The following is a 19,820-nucleotide window of genomic DNA, read 5'->3' as shown; positions in this document are numbered from 1 at the left end:
TCTGATTTTCCTTATTTGGGTACAAAGACTCAGAGCAATTTTTTTTCTACAGCAGTTTCCAAGCCAATATTTTTATAAAAACATGTAGTTAAGCTGCTAGAAAGATTCTAATAATATAGTTTTAAAGTATATTTCAAATCTTTATGAATAAGAAATTCAAGGAAATTAGTCTGTAAAACTTAACAAACTGACTACATATATATAAATAGATTTTTCTAAAAAAACCCAAACTTGTACAGTTTTCAGGCTTTATAAATAATATTTAAGAGATTAATAAATACTATAAAGAATATCTATGTGTAGCAAATTATTTTCACACAACCAGCTTGTTTGACTGACATACATTCTACTGCTCTACAGCTTATTAAACAGAAATGGTTGAGACTAAGCATATGGGATTTGTGTTTGGATTAGCTGCAAATTTTCCCATCAAAACTCAGCTGTTGTTCTCAACCATTGTGACATAATTCCATGTTTTTTGCAATAATTACCTACCAATCTTTCTAGAGACTGCCAGCTGCTATCTATTTCTTCCAGAACTGCTGTTTTAGAAAACCTGCTATTTCCAAATTTGCAGTCATATAATTGGGAAGGGTAATTGGGAACACAAAACTGAGTATAGCTAGAGGAAGCAAAGCTGCAGTAAGTTATGATATGGATGGGGTAAGCATTGGTATTCCTCCCTCTGAATCACTGTGGAAATGTTACACCGAATGATGCACCTCTGCTTTGGATAAAAGTAGAAGTTAATGTTCAGTGCACCTGATGCCAGTGCAATTTCCCCACAATACAGGAGCAGTTGCTATGCCACAGCCTCTTTTATGCTTATAATGCTCTAGATTTAATCTCTATACTGCTGAAAGAAACCTGAAGCCTCTGATTGTATGAATGTAACAGCATACAGGCCACAAATGAAGAAAAAATTTAACTCGAAGTGTGTCACTGATTTAGAAGAAAACGTTGCATTCCACAAGAATCTCATCCCAGGATTCTTGTACTTTGCTAAAGGCAATGGAAGTCACTGGTTATTAACTGAAATAGACAGTGGAACACACTAATTGATAATTATGTATAATTTGCATTAATTTTTATAATGTGAAATACTACTGACCTTTCTGAAAGGACTCTTTGTGTCAAGATGAATATAATAAACCAAAACCTGAAAAACTTCTGTCATTACCTCTTTTTTGATTACATTTATCTCTAACCACCCCTCTAATACTCCTTTTAAGAAAATATTGTATCGTTCACAACAGACCATCTTTTCTCTGCATTTACTTGAAAATTTTCATCAAAATATCTTTGGACAGTTCACAAACATAATGGACTGCACCTGGAACATATCTGGGGGGTGATGAAGCTGTGCAAATGGGAAACTGAAGAAAAAAGAGACCAAGTACATTTATTAAGGCAAGATGCATAAATTAAGAAAGGCATTGTAGATCTTCTTCAAATATTTTCTTACTATGGAGTCATATTTCCTCCCTGGACAGAGATGCTACTGGAGAGGGGCCAGTGGAGGCCACAAAGATGTTGAGGGGTCTGGAACATCTCTCTTATGAGGAGAGACTTAGGAGAGGAGCTGGGCCTGTTTAGTCTGGAGAAGGAAAGACTCAGGGGGGATCTCATTAATGCACATAAATATCTTAAAGAGGGTGCCAAGAGAAGGGTGCCAGACTCTTTGTGATGGTGCCCAGCAACAGGATGAGGAGCAAAGGCCATAAAACACAAGAAGTTTCATCTCAGCGTGAGGAGGAACTTTCCATGAGGGTAGCAGAGCACTGGAACAGCTCCCAGGCAGGTCATGGAGCCTCCCTCTCTGGAGACATTCCAGACCCTCCTGGATGCATTCCTGTTATCACCTGCTCCAGGTGACCCTGCCTTGACAGAGGGGTTAGACTGGATGATCTCCACAGGTGCTGGCCAACCCTGGCAATTCTATGATTCAGTGACAGAGATCAGGGAAGGAAGACAGGCTGTCAGATTCTGAAAGGTGAGGAAGAATGTTCACTGTTCTTTTTTTTTGTCTTCTTGCCTCCAGTGGAAGCTGCTAATCAATCCCTGCCTTAAAGCAGTGCACTGTAAAAGCTGATGTGACATTGCCCTTTACATTCCAGGAGAAGCTCTCCAAGCAGGAGGCCATGTGCTCAGTGCTCTGCTTTGCCTGACATTTCACAGCAGGTGCAGCAGAGCTCAGGGGCACCTGCTTGGTGTCAGAAAAGGCAGAGATGTACATGGTTCCTTGGGAGAGGTAAATGTCTCATGGGAACTTCAAGGGCATCAAACATCAATGTCATATACTACTGAAGAGATGCAACATGTAATATCACGAGGGATGTATGAACCTGCTGCAAGCTACCCTATCTTCCACTCTAAACATTGCATTTGCCATTTTTTACCCACTGTGTTATATTGCCTAAGAGTTTCAGATTACTTAGGCACATTAACTTTGATATTTTATTAACATAAATCAGTTGTTTTTTTTACTGCTGCTTTTTAGTCCTTATTACTTCTATTAGTCTCATCAATTAATTACTACTTCCAAAGCCAAATACTTCCACAAAAGTTCCAGAAAAGTGGATGGGTTATCACCAAAAGGGCAATGCAAGATGTGCAGCTTGATTATGCAAAAACCTCATCTGTTTTGCTTGCTCCCAAGAAAATAAAAATGCTAGGAATACAAGTAAATGAATAAGACCAACCTCGGTATAAATTTCACCCTTCAATATTCTATCAGATTGTAATTTACATACCATGATACTAAATAGATAACATTCAAAGAATAAACATTTGGAGACAAAATTCTGTCATTGGCTACTCTTGAATACAAAAGGAAATAAGCACTTACTTCCAGTGGGTGAAATAATCTGAACTGTGCTTTTTTACAGCTGGTGGAATTCTTGCTCTGTATATTTATTGACCATGGAATGCATAAGGAAATGGAAGCTATAAATGAAGCAGAAGAAAATAGTCCATCCTATCTGATATGATAACAATTAAAGTCCTGGTTCTGAAGAATATGATTGAAATTTCAAATACTTCATCCTGATATTTCAACATCTATTCAAAGTAATAAAAAAAGAAAGTAATAAAAGTAATAAAAGTAATGAAGTAATAAAAGAAGAAAAGCAATGCTAATATAGGAATCCAATTTATACTGACTAAGCTTTCATAAAACTCTAATATGTATAAAAATTGCAAAACAGAGAATATATGCCCCATCCTTGGAAGTGCTCAAGCCAGGGTTGATTGGGCCCTGAGCAACCTGGTCTAGTGGGTGGCATCTCTGCCCATGGCATGGGGGTTGGAAGTGGATGACCTTTAAGGTTCTCCTGAACACAAACCATTCCATGTTTTTATGATTTGATATAATAAAAATGCTTGAATCTGGGATGGAAAACAGAATAAAGGTAACAAAGAGAACTTCAATAGCATTGGAACTTAACTATTGAATACTCAGCTTTGTATCTTCAATGTAATTTTTGTGATAGGTTTCTTCCATCTACTTAGTGCTTAATTTTTAAAAAAATGTGTCTTTCCATGAAGATCTGATTCTCTGCTCTTTGCCTCACCACTAGTATGCAAAGTGGGCATAAAACCTTATCAAACAGGCATGCTTGCATTTTACAAGCAATTAGTAAAATGAAGTACAAACCAGGAAGAATGCAGCAGGAAGATAAATGTGAGGCTGCACTTAAATAATTACCTGTGTTCAATCTGGCTCTGCTTGCAAAGGCAAAACCAGAGAGGTGTTTTCTAATTCCTACCCAGCAAATTGCACTTAAGGCTTATTAAAAGATAATGTGGAAACAAGCAGTTTTAACAGATTTATCCTATTCTCCTGGGGGTGAAGCAGTATCAAATGTTTGGTTTAGAACTAATGCACTTGCCCATAAGAGGAAATTGACCTCAGATTCTATAGGAGAAAAAGACACAAGTGAATCTCTTTGGAACAGTTCTGAAAGTAAAAGACCAAGTCTTCAATCCAAGAAAACAGAGACTAGAAGAAGAACAGCTGCTGTGTGAGGAAAGCTTTAAAGCAGTGTCTTAGTAAAAATGGGCAAGATCAAAGATAGCAGAGATTTCTTGTTGTTTTTGATTTTCTTTAACTCAAATGTTGTATTCTAGTTGATAAATAAAGGCATTTCTTTTCCAGAAAGCTGTTATTAGTTACTGTTTCTCAGTGAAGGAAGTCCAAAATACAAGGGCATTCATTGTGTGATTAGCTTACAGAATGAAGGAAGAGGTGCAGCACTTACGTTCCACTGCTGCAGTGGGAGAATTATGCAGCTTCACTCTGATAGAGATAAGGGAAAGAAACCCCTCAAAAAAACAAAAGGATGAAAGTTTTCCCCTACCAGCAGGTGCAGCACTGCACTACACAATGCTGGTCTGAGGGTACAAAGTCACATTTTTGCTTAGAGGTTTTGTGTTTCTGGCATTTTTGTTTTTCTTCCCCAGCCATAAAATAAGTTGAGACAAAATATGTAAGTCTAGCTTTTGTAAAAACATGAGATGGAATAAAGTAGCACCATTTTAGTGATAAAGAACTATAATCAAGGACAAGAAGAAAGAAGCAGCAACATATTCTTCTGGGTTTAGATATCTACAGACTCTGGAGGAGGTCTTGCCTGCCCCTGCTGCTATGGGTGATATACAGCCCACTCAGCTGACCAGAACACTTCTCTCTTCAACTCACTCCTTTGTGGAAAGGGCAGGGCCATGTGGGCTATAAATAACCTGCAATTATTAATCAATCATAACCAATGAGCATGGTGGTACCACTGACTAACAAAAAACTGCCTTTGTCACAATAAGGCAATGTTCAGGAAAAGTTCATACACATTTTTTTTACAATAAGTGATTACCTGGGTAAGAGCTAATATTAGTGTTTAAGAACAAGAGTAATATTTACTGGTTAGAAAAAGAATAAATAGGAACACAGCTATCATTATTAAATATACAGGACAATATACACTGCTATTAATGAGTGACAAGTCTAAGACTGAACAATGAAGACAGGCATTCACTAGTGCTCTACATTTATCCAGTAAATCTGGCACCATGAATACACCTACAGTCAGACACTGAGAAACTTGAACTTACTAAGATTACTGTAGACTTGTACTGTGGTACTACTCATTGTTCTGATGGTGGTTCAATGTGTAAAATCCAAGAAAATGGCTTAGAGAACAAGGAAATTATAGATATAACAGTCTCAATTGCAAGGTTCTGCCATACCAGAGATCTCTGAGGTGGTTCCAAGCAAGATGATACAGTGTTACAGCACAATATGAAGAAGTATTAACTCAGCCCCTGGGAGCAGTTTTGTCCATTTCATCTGGCTTAATTACGGGTCTAATAAACACCAACAAAATAGTGCCACTTGGCATGGCTGTGGTGCTTTTTGGGCAAGCTTGGAGAGCTCTGCTTTGCCCTCAACAGGTGGATTCTCATACTTTGGAAGCTCAGCCCCTCAGGATGTACAGAGTGTACCTGCTGTTACCAGCATCCTTGTCTGTTATGGTGAATAAAGAATGTTTCTAACTCCCCTCTTCCTCTAATCACAGCAACAGGCTATCTTATCTGCCAAAGGAAGGTTTAACTCCAGCTGTAATCTCCTTGACTTTGCCTTCACAGACTCTCTGAGTCGCCATAGAGAACTCTTAATTCCTCAGGTGTCTGAAAAGATAAGCATGGAATACATTTGGTGAAAAGTGCCAATGCAGAAATGAGACTGACTAAAATAAAAAGGTTTTATATTTTGATAGTGATGACATCCTGCATTCTTGTGGATGCTGCCTTCTTGTCTTTTACAAAACCTCAGTCTCACCTTCCCTCACCTCTGTAGCCTCCCTCTAAACCAAGACTATATTCCACTTTAAGGGGAACTTTGTAAATTGTAAATTCGGAGTGAAAATAGACTTGAAATCTGCCACTAAATGGCGTGACCTTTCTCTGGGCAGCATTAGAGTTCTTGGATTTTTTCTATGCTGTCTCTGTGCACAGCATCAACTCCTGGACCTGCCTCTTCACTTTCAAATCACTTTATCAGTTTCTGTCATGGCAGAAGTATCTGTCAGAGAAACAGGAAAATAGTATCTTCTTAAGCACTGAAGACAACAGCAAACTTGAAAAGCAAACCTACATTAAATGCATAAAATGGTGGACAGACTCTCTCTTTTTCTGTTTTATAAGCCTTTAGAATCTTACCTCTGCAGGATGGAGACTGTCTGTTGTTGTTATTTACACAGCAGCCATCTAATTTCTCGCCTAATTCTGGTCTTGACTTCTGGCCGCTACCAGAATAAGATTATCATAATAACAGCAATTAGGATGTTCCCTTTCTAAAAGACTGGATAGTTTCAGACATTTGATCTGACCTATTCAAAAGTTAGAGATCTGAAAGATCTGAAAAAAGAAATTTCTGAGGACAAAAAAAAAATAAAAGAAGATACTTTGCAACTGCATGTCTAATTTCAGCTTATTACTCTCTCATCATCTTTTAACCTTTGCATACTTATAAAGGAAGAGATTTCTTACCATACGAAGTGAGTAACAAATCATACGCCCTGTTGGTAAAACTCTCTGTTCTCATTTTTTTTGCAGCATAAATATGGAATTATTGGGGGATCAGAGAGTACAAAAATATTACTATCCTTTAAGATCAGATGTCTGTATAAACTAAATGCCAAACAACAATCTATAATGTATCATGCAAACCACTGATGCTTCATGGACAGCCTGCAAAGAAGAAAAAAACCCAACAGAGACCAAATCTAACGAAGACAATTCTCAAAGAGAAACATGTGATACCTTTTTCATGTAAAATCTACACATAAAAATAATCCATTAGACCAGAAAAAAGAACTATAACTAGTGTGAACTCAATTTGCTCAAAGTTTGCATAAAAATTTTAACACTATCCAAAGGCTAAACATTTTAATTAACTTCAATTGGAAAAAAATCTAGAATGGAATTATGAACTCAACAGCAGATTTTAGTACAGTTTTGTTTCCAAGGCGTGTCAGCTTGGCACAGTGTAGCCCTGATCTTGGCAGCTGTGCAGACTGAACTGTCCTTTCCTCCCTCACCAAACACCCGAGCTGTTCCCCCAGTGCCAATTTAGTGCCCTGGTACTCTCAGAGACATGGCTTTGCTCTTCCCTAGCCAAAGGCCACTGCCATGGCAGCTGCTCTCCCCTCTGACTTCTCCATGCCACAGCAGCAGCCTCCTTGCTGGAGTGTCCTCCAAGGACCAAGGGAGGAGAGAAGGCAGAGGGTGTGTGGTGCCAGCTGGCGCCCCTCATAGGGCTGCTGGGCTGTTCTACAAGAGGAGGTGGGCAGAGGGCACTGCTGGAGAGCAGCAGATCTGCAGTGCACACACCCCTGAGCAGATCCAGGAGGGATTCAGCTGTACAGGGGGAGGAGAGAGCCTGAACAGCCATTCTGAACTGCACTCAGGAAAAAGGGAAAAAGAATGGAAAGTGGATGCTCCAGTGTTTGCTGTCTTGCTATTTCCTGAATTTAAACTGATGGGTGTGGCTGGATATATTTGTGAATACAAAAAGTAGGTAAAACCACAAATAGGATCTTGGATGAGCTAATCCAATCTTTTTTATCACACGAGCAATCTTTTTGCAAACAATGCTGGACCAGTTCATTGCTTCTTGATTGAATGCAGAAAGGAATCAACTTCGTAGCACAAAAGATGCTGCTTCAGGAGATTAATACTAAATTAGAGTAGGGAAAGATTGCAATCACAGCCCTGGACACTAGGTATGAACAGATGGTAGCCTATGCTAATAACCTGGAAGGCGAGAGTGGCATAGCAGAATGCAATGCATTTTAATGAACTCCATTAAAACCATGAGGACCAACTGTGAACATATTTAAGAGCTTGCTTCTAATCTTACAGAATCTGAAGAAAAAAATATTATTGCCCTCAACAACTGAGTTAAACCCCATTTTCAGAATATCTACTGAAAGAATTAATAAATCAAATCCCAGCAAAGCTGGGTGGAGGATCAGTACACTGATCTATGTTTTTTTACTAGATTTATTGAGGTTCCTGTTTAGGAATGAAACCATAGAAGGTGAAATTTTGTATATTTATAATAATTTATACTAATTTCAAAATAATAACTTATACTAATTCCATTTTCCTTTAATTATTATTTATATGCAGGAACTGTTTCACTAATGATTCTGCGAGCAGTTTAGAATTCCTAATGCCAACAATGGCATTTAGTTCCTCAGAAAGTCAGTATCCACAGCAACACAGAAATGAGACCACATTCAGGGACTGGTCTGGAACATAAAAAGTCAAATGCCTTCTACATTTCTCTCTGCAGAATAAGAATTAATATTAACATTAATATTTATTTTAAAGTCCTGATTCAATCCTAACATACACACATTATATATTGTATAATTAAGTCTTATGAATTCTTGTTCTATTCTTTACAACCAAGAAACAAGCCACAACTTGATCTGAAGCTGCCTTTTGAGTGATCAGTGAACAAATAGAGTGAGTGATGTTTTGTGGATTATTTCTTTTCAGTGCAGAATGTTTCTAGTTCAATGGCTAAAGCAGTACAAGCTCTGGATGCTCATGTGGATGGATGTCCATGTGCAGAGTATAACTACACCCCCAAGGTCATGAAGTTGTGGCAGTTGGTGACTATCAGAAACCCTCAGTAATCTGTGCCATCTGTAAGGGAATCACTGAGTTACTGAACAGCAGTTTTCTGATAGCTGTTCCTGACTGACAGCCTCTCCAGATAGAAGATTCCCTGATGGAACCAGGATTATGCTTTAACTGAAACCAGTGGCTTTCTCTTGGTCTTCACATTTCTCAGCTCTTGGAAGCTTTTGCCTTCACTGATCACTCTTAAGGGTCTTACATCCCTTCTCAGACTTGCACTTCTGATTCACTGACATGACTACAGAACAGCACTTTGAAACAGTAGTTTGAACGTCTCTTCTCCTACCCACATCTCCGATGTCTCATGTCTTCTGTTGTTTTTGTACATATTTTAATTACCTTCCTTCCTTTCTCCTCTGCTGTGCTTAGTAGGGAATTTCCACATTCAAATAGCACAATAAACAAAATAAAGTAACAGAACAGCAGATGAACAAAACATTTCTTCCACCAATAGCCATTCTAGCTACTCCTCTTTTCACTTTCTTTATCATCATGAAAATCTGCCATGTCATCAAAGCACCACTGCACTGATATTATCATATTAGACATTCTGGAGAGAATAATATAGAAGTGTGTCTTCAAATATTTGGGGTTTTTAATCCTTTATGCCTGTTGAATCACATTGTTTTTTAAATTCAGCCTCCTATGTTTTTTCTCACCCTTTTTAGACTTGCTCTGTAGTTAGTAGCAGACTTGACTAAAGACAATGCCAGTTACATGCAGGTATTTTTACTTGGTTTGCTGCAATAACCATATTTTATTGTGTGTTTGAAGCCATTAGTTGGAGACAATCTGCTATATAGCAAAACCCTGTATTTTTTAACAATGGTTAACCACAATATCTTAAGAGATAAAATGAAACTGCATTGTATTCTGCTGGAACTAAAATGAATACATCCTGCCTTTTGAACACAAAAAGATTTAATTATAAGTGTGTGCTTCCTCCATAATTTCATTCCACAAATGTTCCTTATGAGCAAGTTTACAATTTTCAGCCAGTAAGAAAAATCTGAGTGTCTACCATGCTCACTAGCAAGCACCTGTGGGTCTCTTTGGACACTGAAGGTTTTTATCAGATCTAAGAAGCAGCAATTCAAGTCACAATTCTTTTGTGTTCTTCTTTCACAGATAACTTCATATATCCACAGTGAAATTATTTGATTCCTTATAACCCTTCTTTTTCACTAACTTACAATGCATCTTAAACAAGTACACCAGAAAGCTCTAACCACACACAGAAATCTGATGCTAGGTATCACTTGCAGTGGAAATCAGTCTTGCTGAACTCACCATGTAATTAATAGTTTGTTCTAATTACCTTCCAGAGCATATTTCATGTCCTGGGCAAACAGAGTCCACATGATTTCAGCACTGATTTTTCCCATGTTCAGCTCTTGAGGGAACCTGCAATCAATCACATCACATCAGTTCACCTGCTGCTAGGAATGATGCTTACAGCTGCACAACAAAAAGGCAAATATTTCCACAAAATAATTCCTCTAGTATGCAAGAAACATTCCTCTATCTTGCAGATGATTCCTTAGCTTTGGATAAATCAGATGGCTTATGAAGAACATGAAACAGTTGGCTCAGCTGTTTAGCAGCCACAGGTTTTCCTTAATTCCCTTCTGACAGTGGAAAAGAGTGAAGCTGTCCGTGAAGCTATATTGGTTTATATACTCATAGAATCCAATTCACTAAAGACTTCCACCTTAACATATGGATAAAATAATAAAGAATTTAACAAACAGTGAAATCCAGATTTTGATTCAAAATTTTAGTTTGGGTCTCATTCTTCATATCATCTTTGAGAAGACCTTTTTAGATACTTACTGCTGTTATCAGTAAAGCATTTTTACAAAAAATTTTTCATAGATCCCAGCTGCTTCTTATTCAAAGCAAAAGAAAGGCCTCAATCGTTGACTGTTAGCAACCAGCAAAAGCTGGCATTTTAGTGATCAATGCCGTGTTTTTGTCACATTTTTGTCTTTATAAAGGGGCTGTCTTTAATGCAGGTGTGGAATTGACATTAATATGAGCCATTCTCAGGACACAGAGGCAGAGCCAGTCAGGTCAGGCAAATGAAGAGCAGAAAGTAGAACAGAATCTTCCAGTGGGGTAAAGCAGTTGTTTATAGCACAGGGGTGCAGTGAGAGCCACACAAATACACTCACAGTTCACCAGGAATACATAAAATAAGGGAATATATTAATGAGGAAATACACAGAGCTGTGTGGCTTTTGTGTTGAGGCTATTATACTATATACTAGCAGATTTGGATCCAAAGTATTTTGACCTTTTTGTAAAGCACTAATCAAATTCAGAAAATATTCCATAATAATTTCTGTAAAAGTGTAAGAATTTTTAAAGGTCTTGTTGACATAGAAAGAATGAGAATTATGTGCAACTTTAAAATGGTAGCAGTAGGATCTAAGTAATGTATTCATTTTAGAGCCCTATTTGACCCTGATCATATCTGCAAAGAAAAAGTACTTAAACAGCTCATTAGCTCTGCCACTTTAATAGGAAACAGTTGCTAGCTCAGTTCACTGAGTCCTCTTTATGCTAATGACTGCTCAATTAAAGAACTTCATATTAATTCTATTACCAGAAAATTAATTTCTGTTCAAAAACTGAAATGTATTTCAGCTGTCTTAATTTCTTTACCTCCAATCCACTCTGAGTTCTTTCTTAGCACCAGACTTAAATTTTGATGGTGTTGCTCTGAGGAAGTATGAAACAGCTGATTTAATATTGACACTGTCTTTTGAGCATATTGCAAGGCTGGCCATAAGGCAAGGCTGGGCCTGATAAAAATGCACTTGTTTAATTAGTGATAAATAGATCTGTCCACGCATTTTAACTTGTGAAAGCACACACACACACACACACAAACTGCAGTTATCAATGTTGAATCAATTAGTTCAACACATCCCACCTGGCTACAGTTAGGTGAAGTCTAAAATTGGTGACAGTTTTTGTGCTTCTAACAGACTGCTGGGCATTGCACAGCTGCCAGTCATGGGCATGAGGGAACTACCAGAGGTGTCCTTGCAGTTTACTGTATGTGACAAAGCCAATGCACAGCAGAAGCACACAACACATTCCACAGGCTAAAGAGAAATGGTAACAGAAGCAGCTGTCTTATTAAAGGGAAGGGATAATCAAAGGTCAAATACTAAAACATCTATTTAAGTATGGTATTTTGTATTATTTGTATTTTATCACCTTATTTTTAAGTAAGAAACTTTTTCAAACAACTTTAAATTTTGATTCATAAGGAGCAAAATATCAGAGAAATTTCTCATGCAAGTCTCTACACATTACACTTTCTGATCTTTGTAAAAGCCATGTATTTTCACATTTCTCAGTGAAGCAAAAGGACAACCAGCAGAGTTCTCTGTCAGTCATTTAGCTGGCTCTTGCTACAGTTATTTCTACCCCATAGGTCATAATTTTCCCAATTTCTATGTCATTCTTGGAACTATATAAAATCTTAGTTTATCCAGAAGAGCTATGTGGCCCATACATTACCATATCTATGTATTTGCAAAAATACTAAATTGCATAATACAAGACAGCCACTTATATCTTCACTCTATTGATTTTAATTAAGTAAAATTTTAGTGAAAACAGTTCTCATTGGCTAGTTCTATCAAAGGGCAATATATAAAACCACAGATCAATTGAATGAAATTGAACTCATCTTAAAAAAAAAAAGAAAAGAATCAATGTATAAACGAAACATATATAACCCCCAAAGCATTTATCCCAGACTCTGCATGTCTCTAGTTCAACCCTAAAGTCAGAAAATTCTAGCATGACAATTAAAAATGCTTTTTTGTAATTTGTGTTGCCAAATCTCCAGTCTGCTACATCTTGAGAATATCAAAGTCTCTGAACCTCAGATGCACTTTCCCAGAAAAGCTCATATTCCATACTTGGTGGCTTCAGTCTCATCCAGGTGCTAAATCTCACCAGTCCTAGGGGGTGAATACATTCAGTTTTGTGCTGTGCATGCAGCAGGAAGATAGATCACACCATCTGTGGAGGGCTGGCCACGGCCCCTGCTTCACTAACTCTTAAGACAAAAGTTCTATTTGATTTTGGAAAAGATGTATTCCATTTAAATGCGAGCAAAGAGCTCATTTATTCTTACATTTTGTGCTTTATCCTCCATCTATCCAAAGCTTTATTTTTAACACTCCTTTCCCTGAAGAAAAAATAATGGGCAAGACAGATGGTGTATATAGTCTATAAAATAACCTGGTCTGTCAGTGTTACATTGTTACATGAGAAGCTACAGTGGGTATGGTGAAAGAATGAGAACAGCTTTGTTCACAGGATAATGTTCACAAATTCTATTAAAGAAGTGATATTCATATGCTTCCACAGAATAAAGTGTAATTGGTAATGAGGAATATCACTGCATCAAGACACAAACCACATCAGATACATTTTCTATTGAGAAAGAAACATTCTGAAGTTGGCCTGATGCAGCCCAATTCATGATAGAGTATACTCTGATTTTTTCACTTCCTTCCATAGTTTTTTTCCCACTGGCCTATATTTCATAACCCACTGATAGGAAGGTTACAATTATGCTGTTCTTACAATATAAGTTACCATCCCAAACTTCTCAGAGGTATTAAACATACTAGTTCCTGAAGCATGAGGAGATCTGCTCCTGCAGATTTCATTATTTAGTCCTTCCATACTGCATGGAACACAATGTGATCACAGAGAAAACAGATCCTAACATTGAATAGATCTGAGGATCAATAAAGAACAATTTTAAAAGTCCCATTAGAACTGTTTTGTTTCTTAAACTTATATTACAGTATATACAGAACTTTACTGTTCTGAGTATATGTGCAAAAACAAAAAACAACAACAACAAAAAAGCAAAAATGCAGAGGCCCAAAGTTTAGATCTTGCTTTCTTGCTTTCAAAATACAGAAGAATATTTGACTTGAAGATTTTGTCCTTGATTTGATGTTCCTTTTATTAGAATAGATATTTTATTTTGATATAAATTTCTCCTGGCTCACAGGATATTTAGAAGTGCCAGGAAGCCCCGGATTTGCCTGTGAATCAGGTTTCTAACACATTTTACATTGTTTAACTATTAGAATGAGGATTTTATAACTTAAACAAATACCAGACCATGTTTTCCCCTCAAACTTGTCAAGTTTCTCATGTAATAAGTGCAGGTTGCCCCCACACTCCCACTGGGTGGTCTGGTGTGGTCTGTCAGTGGCTGCAGTGCTTGCTGAGGCCATCGTGTCATGTTTCATCTGGATTCATAACCTGACACAGTTCAAACTACTTCATCACAGTGTAATTTTTGCCTCCAAGGTAGATATAAAAATAGGGTTTCCAAAACTGGCTGAGGAGTAGAATTCTTAGCAATATTATACAATTGTGAAAACTTTTATCAGAATGCTCTCCTGGGGATCTTCAGTTACCTCATTTCTAAAATAGAATTCAAATGGATGCAGGCCTGAATACTCCAATGATTCACTGCATGGCCATATATTTCTAATAAGGAGTCACATTTTTGCAGTATTCTGTGTACTCAAGTTATATTTCCCATTCATCTATTTTAACCCATTCCCTTTTCTGGGGTAAGCAGGGGGGAAAAGGCTGTCTTACTTTTTCTCAACAGTTTTTACACTCTGCTTTTGTGTTAGAAGCTTTTCTTTTAGAAAAATGTATCCAAAGCACTCTGAACAGTTTTTCAAGTTTCTTCCACCTAGATCCTCTTCATCTTTTACTTCTGATGTCTCTACTTCTAAAAGACATGTTATTCCCTGTGTTCACTCTTTCACTTACAAAACAACAGCAAAAAACAGAGAAAAGTCAGAGACACAAGCTCTCTCCCTTAATCTGTCCCAATTCCATCCACTCCTGATTCTCTTTTCACATCTTACACAATCATTCATCTCTACTTTAGGGAACCTACTAATCCCCTTAGAGGAACTCTGTTCTTTATGCCTTAACTTTCTCCCTCACATTTATATAAAAATAGAGCTAGAACAATTTTTAGGATAATTAAACCGCAATTACACTTGTTTAATTTCAATGAAGAGAATGAAATGAATCACAGACATGTATTTGTCTCAACTATATATTTTACAATTACTGTATTATTTGTACAGCCTGTCAGACAAAAAGTTGAGCTTTCATTAATAGAGAAACTTGACACTACGACATAAAAGTTGAGTAAACAGGAAAAGTGTTTTCTTTCCTCTATAGGGTAAGAACTTATTCCTTAATAAGGTCAGTGCAACAAATAATTAACAAAGAAATGTTTATTACCCAGTACTGAAGGGATACTCTATTTCAAGTAAAGGAAGGAGTCAGAAGTCAATGACTTTCAAAGTCTTTCAGCTTCTGGTTATCACCAGGAGGTTTGTTTGTCACTTTTACTGTGGGGCCATAAATAGAAAGGTACCTTTTATCAACAGACAAGCACATCTCAATGTATAGAGTGTCTTCTAGTATCTACCCTATTTTGGCTGAATAAACCAGATTGTTCCTGCTCCCCTTCAGAGCATTCAATTAAATGCAATTGCAGAAACCTCTATTGTTTAGTCATAATACAGATGTAGTTTTCAATGTTAACTTTTGCAGAAGTCATCACAGCCTGACTATGCCCAGACTTTCTGCAATCTCTCTGTAAAGTGGCTCCAAAGAGCTGAAAAATTTCCCCAGGGCTTCATCACGTCACATTTCAATTGGTGCAAGGCCCATTTCTCCAGCTGTAATATGTGAAACATGTTCCTTTGCACTGTTTCTATATATTTCATGTTCAAAGCCCAGCACTGCTTTTTTCCCCTGTGTTTATCAATTGTTTCTCTCCTTTCTACTCATGTATCAACCTTAAATGATTTGACTTGTCTTGTTTATTGATTGTACCTCCCTCATCTGCTACATTTTCAATTCTGAGAAGTTAAATTCCATCTCTGGGATACTGCTCTCCACTTCACACACTTTCAAGTCAGTCTGGCCAGCCAATTATAAATTCAGATAGGGTTTTTTTGTGAAGTTTTTTTTTTTAAATCTTTTTTTTTTTTACAATTACATGCCTAGAAAGAAACCTATAAGAGTTTCAGCATGATTTGAGCACCATGTGTGCCATGATACTCCCATACCATCAATACCATCACACTGAAAATTCCCTTCACAGAAATGTCACTGATATTTCCCTTCTATCCATTAATCTCTCATGTAGAATGTTTTGCTACTTAAAGTTTTGAGATGACTCATATATCACCTGTCCTTAATGTTCCTAAACCAAATGTTTGTCTTTCCATTATCAGAGAACTAAGTTTTTATGAAACTATGTCAATGAAATATTCTGTATAAAAATCCCTATCTAGATTCTATTTAAAATACAACTTCTGATTTAGGTGTATTTCTTATACTTATTTTAATAAATCCATGATTCTTAATATTTTTTGGGAAAGTAATTACTTACTGGTTCAAGATTGGTGTATATGCTGTTTTATCTTCATCTATAATGGTGACCATCAAAGTAATCAGCTGTGCCCAGAAATCCAAATTCTTTGTTGTTGGTCCCTGTTCTTCTTTGGGAACTTCTTGTTTCTTACTCTGTTAAAACAAGATTGAATACATTTTTATTAGAGAAAATACTATGGGAGTTCCACCTATAGATTATTCCTTGGTTGGGAAGGGTGACATATCGAGAATCTTGAGAAATTTTGGACCAAGACTGGCTGACCAACAAAGCTGAGCATATGAAAATGGTACTTGGCTGTGCACAAATATAAAGAACCATAGTGCAAAGATTGTCATGTCAGCAAAGGAGATCAGTAGAGACTTGGGTTTTAGTGCATGCTCACACTGTAATTAGATACATTATTAAATTCTTTGCTGTGCTGAGACTCAGCAAAGGTAGAATTGCCTGTTGAGGCAGAACTTTTATACCCAACACAATAAAGACTGAAAAAATCAATGCTGAGGAGTGTTTAATGTTTTGTTTTGAATTATATGCTGAAGGTGTTCAGCCTAACAGCTGTTCATGATGTATGGTCTAAATGAAGAAGCAGTTGAATTTCCCTTTATTTTATTGAGAATTTTATAGTCTTTAATTTTATTATAATGTGCATTTACAGACAGACTTTTTCTCTACAATTTTTATTTATAAACTCTAAACCTAAAATTTCCTAGGCAAAAGTATTTTGCATTCCTTTGCTTGGCAGAAGGATCACATTCCTTATCAATGTCCAATAAATAACTTCATTGTAGGGACCCAAATTTGAAAAGAAATATTTTAAATTCTGTATGGACACATACATGAATAATTTCTGCCACACAGAGCTGTCTGCACATGCTAGATCTACACATGCTCTTCTACACTGCTGGGTGAGATTGAAAGGGGTCTCAGATAGTAAGTCAGAAAATAAACATGCCTGTGATCCTGAAAGTTTAAACACATATTCCCTGTACTTCTCATTCCTAGTCCAACTATGACTACTTCAATGGACCTGGTATCTTTTTGAATATGCCTAACACCATATTAGTGTCACAGTGAATTAATTAAATGTTAATTTAACCCCAATTAACTTTTATCTATGAATAGCATTTAGAATGCCAGAAAGGGAATTTCAACAACACCTATTTGAAACTGTTTTTGTGGCCACTGTGGAATATTTTAGACAAGTATCATTAATCACACTGCTACGTACTCAGATGAACTACAAAGGGCACCACCTCAGTGTCTAAAGCAACAGAAATAAAGCCCAGAAGGAGGTCAGAGGATGGTGGGTCTGGTGGCACCAACAATTAACAACTGTGCATGTAAATGAGAGTGCTTTTCAAAACAGAAATGAATATTAGAGTGTTAATGTCACTCATAAGGGTGTACAATTCCCTGGTATACATTAGATTTTTACTAAAAAGGCCTTGTTTCTACATCAAAGATGTATGTCTAATAGACCATTTTTTTTTCTCAGAAGCTTGTTAATTCAACCAACTGAAAGGCAGCTGTTGAAGACAAAGCCACCTCATACGCAGCTCAGCATCTTATCCAAGAACTCTATTTCTCAGAAAGTGGCATGTAGCTGTGACAGCTTTTCATGGCTGTGAATGTGAATCACAGAATGCAAAATTCTGCTCTTTAACAGAGATAGAAAAAAGTAACTGATTTACAAATACCTGAACAAGGAGGTCCTTTCTACAAAAATTCTCTGGAAAAGAGAACTTTGTAAAATCTGTATGACCTTTTCAAAATTCCCAGAGAAGGTATTTTTTAAAATAGTCTCACATTACAGATGTAGTTTTATGTCCTGAACAGAAAGTGCATACTCTGCCCATCCCTAGTTGTTATTTCCATTCTTTATCCTAAAATCTACCTAGTGTGTTAGACATGCTCAGAATCATTCAAGCTCTTTTTACCTTATTATTGTCAGCACTATTATTTGCTGTATGTACAGCAGATGCCTTTGTAGAAGCATTTTAGAATTATGGAATACTCTGAGTTGGAATGGGTCCACAAGGACCAGAGTTCAGCTCTTGGATTCCTGCACAGGGTAATGCCCAAAACCACACTGTGTGTTTGACAGTGCTACCCCAGCTCTGGCTTGGAGCAGTGCTATTGTAATGAGGAAAAACAGTGGTGGAAATTCGATTTCAATTTAGATTTTTTTTCACTCTCATTGCACCCATTTGAGAAACTGTCAGTGTAAAAGCATGAACTAAATAGCTGTTATACCTAATTAGTGCCACACTGGAACAAATACAGGGAAAAGTTATAGGAGACCCTAAATACCGCTTATTATTGTAGAGGATGATAACAATGAGAATTTTTTAAAAATACAGCTGAAAAGGTCAAGAGGAACATAAGTTCTTGATATAGCAAGATGACAAAATGACTAATTAAACGGATGCTATTAGTGGTTCTTAATTTTAAAATTCAGGAGTTTCTGAAGTTTCCTGTCTTCTGTTTTTGTTTGATACAGCACTGAACAGGCTCAAATCACAGACTGCTCTTCCAGTAACCAAGAGACCTTTCCAAATACTGATACGAATGGAAGTTTGCCCATTAGCAGAATCACTTTCTTTTCCATGAGCTTTTTCACATAGGAAAGGTTATTTAAAATATCTTGACCTCCTGTAACATCACTTTGGATGGTACTGCTGCCCACATGCACAGAACTATGAAATGCCATAAGATGTCCTGTACTTGAAAGCTCAATAAGTGGCTGGCCAAAGGCACAACAATGATATTCCTAAGGGGCTTCTGCTGGCAGATCAAACAAGCAATAAGTGCAGATGATATCTCACCAACAAGACAGGTTTTTATACTCTCATATTAACTGACGTGTACTTGTCTTTAGGATCACCCTAGAGTGGTAGTAAACACCTTATAAGAAAAGTGCCTTTAAAGAGAAGTCATATTATTCACTTGAGATTGACAAACAGTAAGTACTGGAGATTCTCTGTGGGTTTTTTAATGCAACATCCAAACTAGGTGATAACTCTATGTTTTTTGCTACATTAGACATCAAAATCAGAAAGAGGAAGTGTGTAAGAACAATTTTTCATAGGATATGAATCAAAATAAATTATTTGCACCAAATCATATTTTTCTCAATTCCCTTGTAAAGTCAATTTACTAGTCACTGAATTCATATTCAAGCAATGGATCATGCAGCACAGAGCCTCCAAAATCATTACTGGTGTTTTGATACTCTCTTAAAGAGAAAAATAAAATGGGGAGGGAGTTTTCTGAGTTTAATGGGAAAAAAAAAGGCTAAACTGTTGACAAACAAACATTTTGTACTCTAGAAAAGTGGCTGAGACTGGAGAAAGCAATCTCAGACCCACTGTGAAGCAAGATCAAAATCTACATCTCTCTTACCCTGAGACAAATCTGTAAAGCCTGGTCTAAGAAACAGAGGGCTTTCAACTTCTCCCATCACTGATTCTACCAGATCGTAGGATGAATGTCTGGTTTAATTTTCTTTGTTTTTATTTTGTCATGTTCTGTGCAGTCAATACCCATTATTATCTGTGTGACTTTGATAAATTGAATCCCATGATATCAGAAAGTTAGATATTGCTGTCTGCTGCAGGCCCCAAGCTAG

The 19,820-nt window shown here is 36.9% G+C and overlaps 1 protein-coding gene across 2 annotated transcripts in view; it reads right to left on the bottom strand.

Annotated features, from left to right (window-relative positions):
* UNC13C (unc-13 homolog C) overlaps nucleotides 1–19,820 on the bottom strand; it is a 165,152-nt gene that overhangs the window by 38,727 nt on the left and 106,605 nt on the right. For both annotated transcript variants that reach the window (XM_050978636.1, XM_050978637.1), the window contains 2 exons: nucleotides 16,190–16,323; nucleotides 10,025–10,110 (listed from right to left, as the gene is read on the bottom strand). In XM_050978636.1, coding sequence (XP_050834593.1) covers nucleotides 10,025–10,110; nucleotides 16,190–16,323 — 220 coding nt within the window. The remainder of the gene's footprint in view (nucleotides 1–10,024; nucleotides 10,111–16,189; nucleotides 16,324–19,820) is intronic.

This window comes from Serinus canaria, chromosome 10 (assembly GCF_022539315.1).
Source record: "Serinus canaria isolate serCan28SL12 chromosome 10, serCan2020, whole genome shotgun sequence".
Classification (NCBI taxonomy): Eukaryota; Metazoa; Chordata; class Aves; order Passeriformes; family Fringillidae; genus Serinus; species Serinus canaria.
The sequence above is the reverse complement of the archived record's forward strand: the minus strand, read 5'-3'. Positions and strand labels throughout refer to the sequence as shown.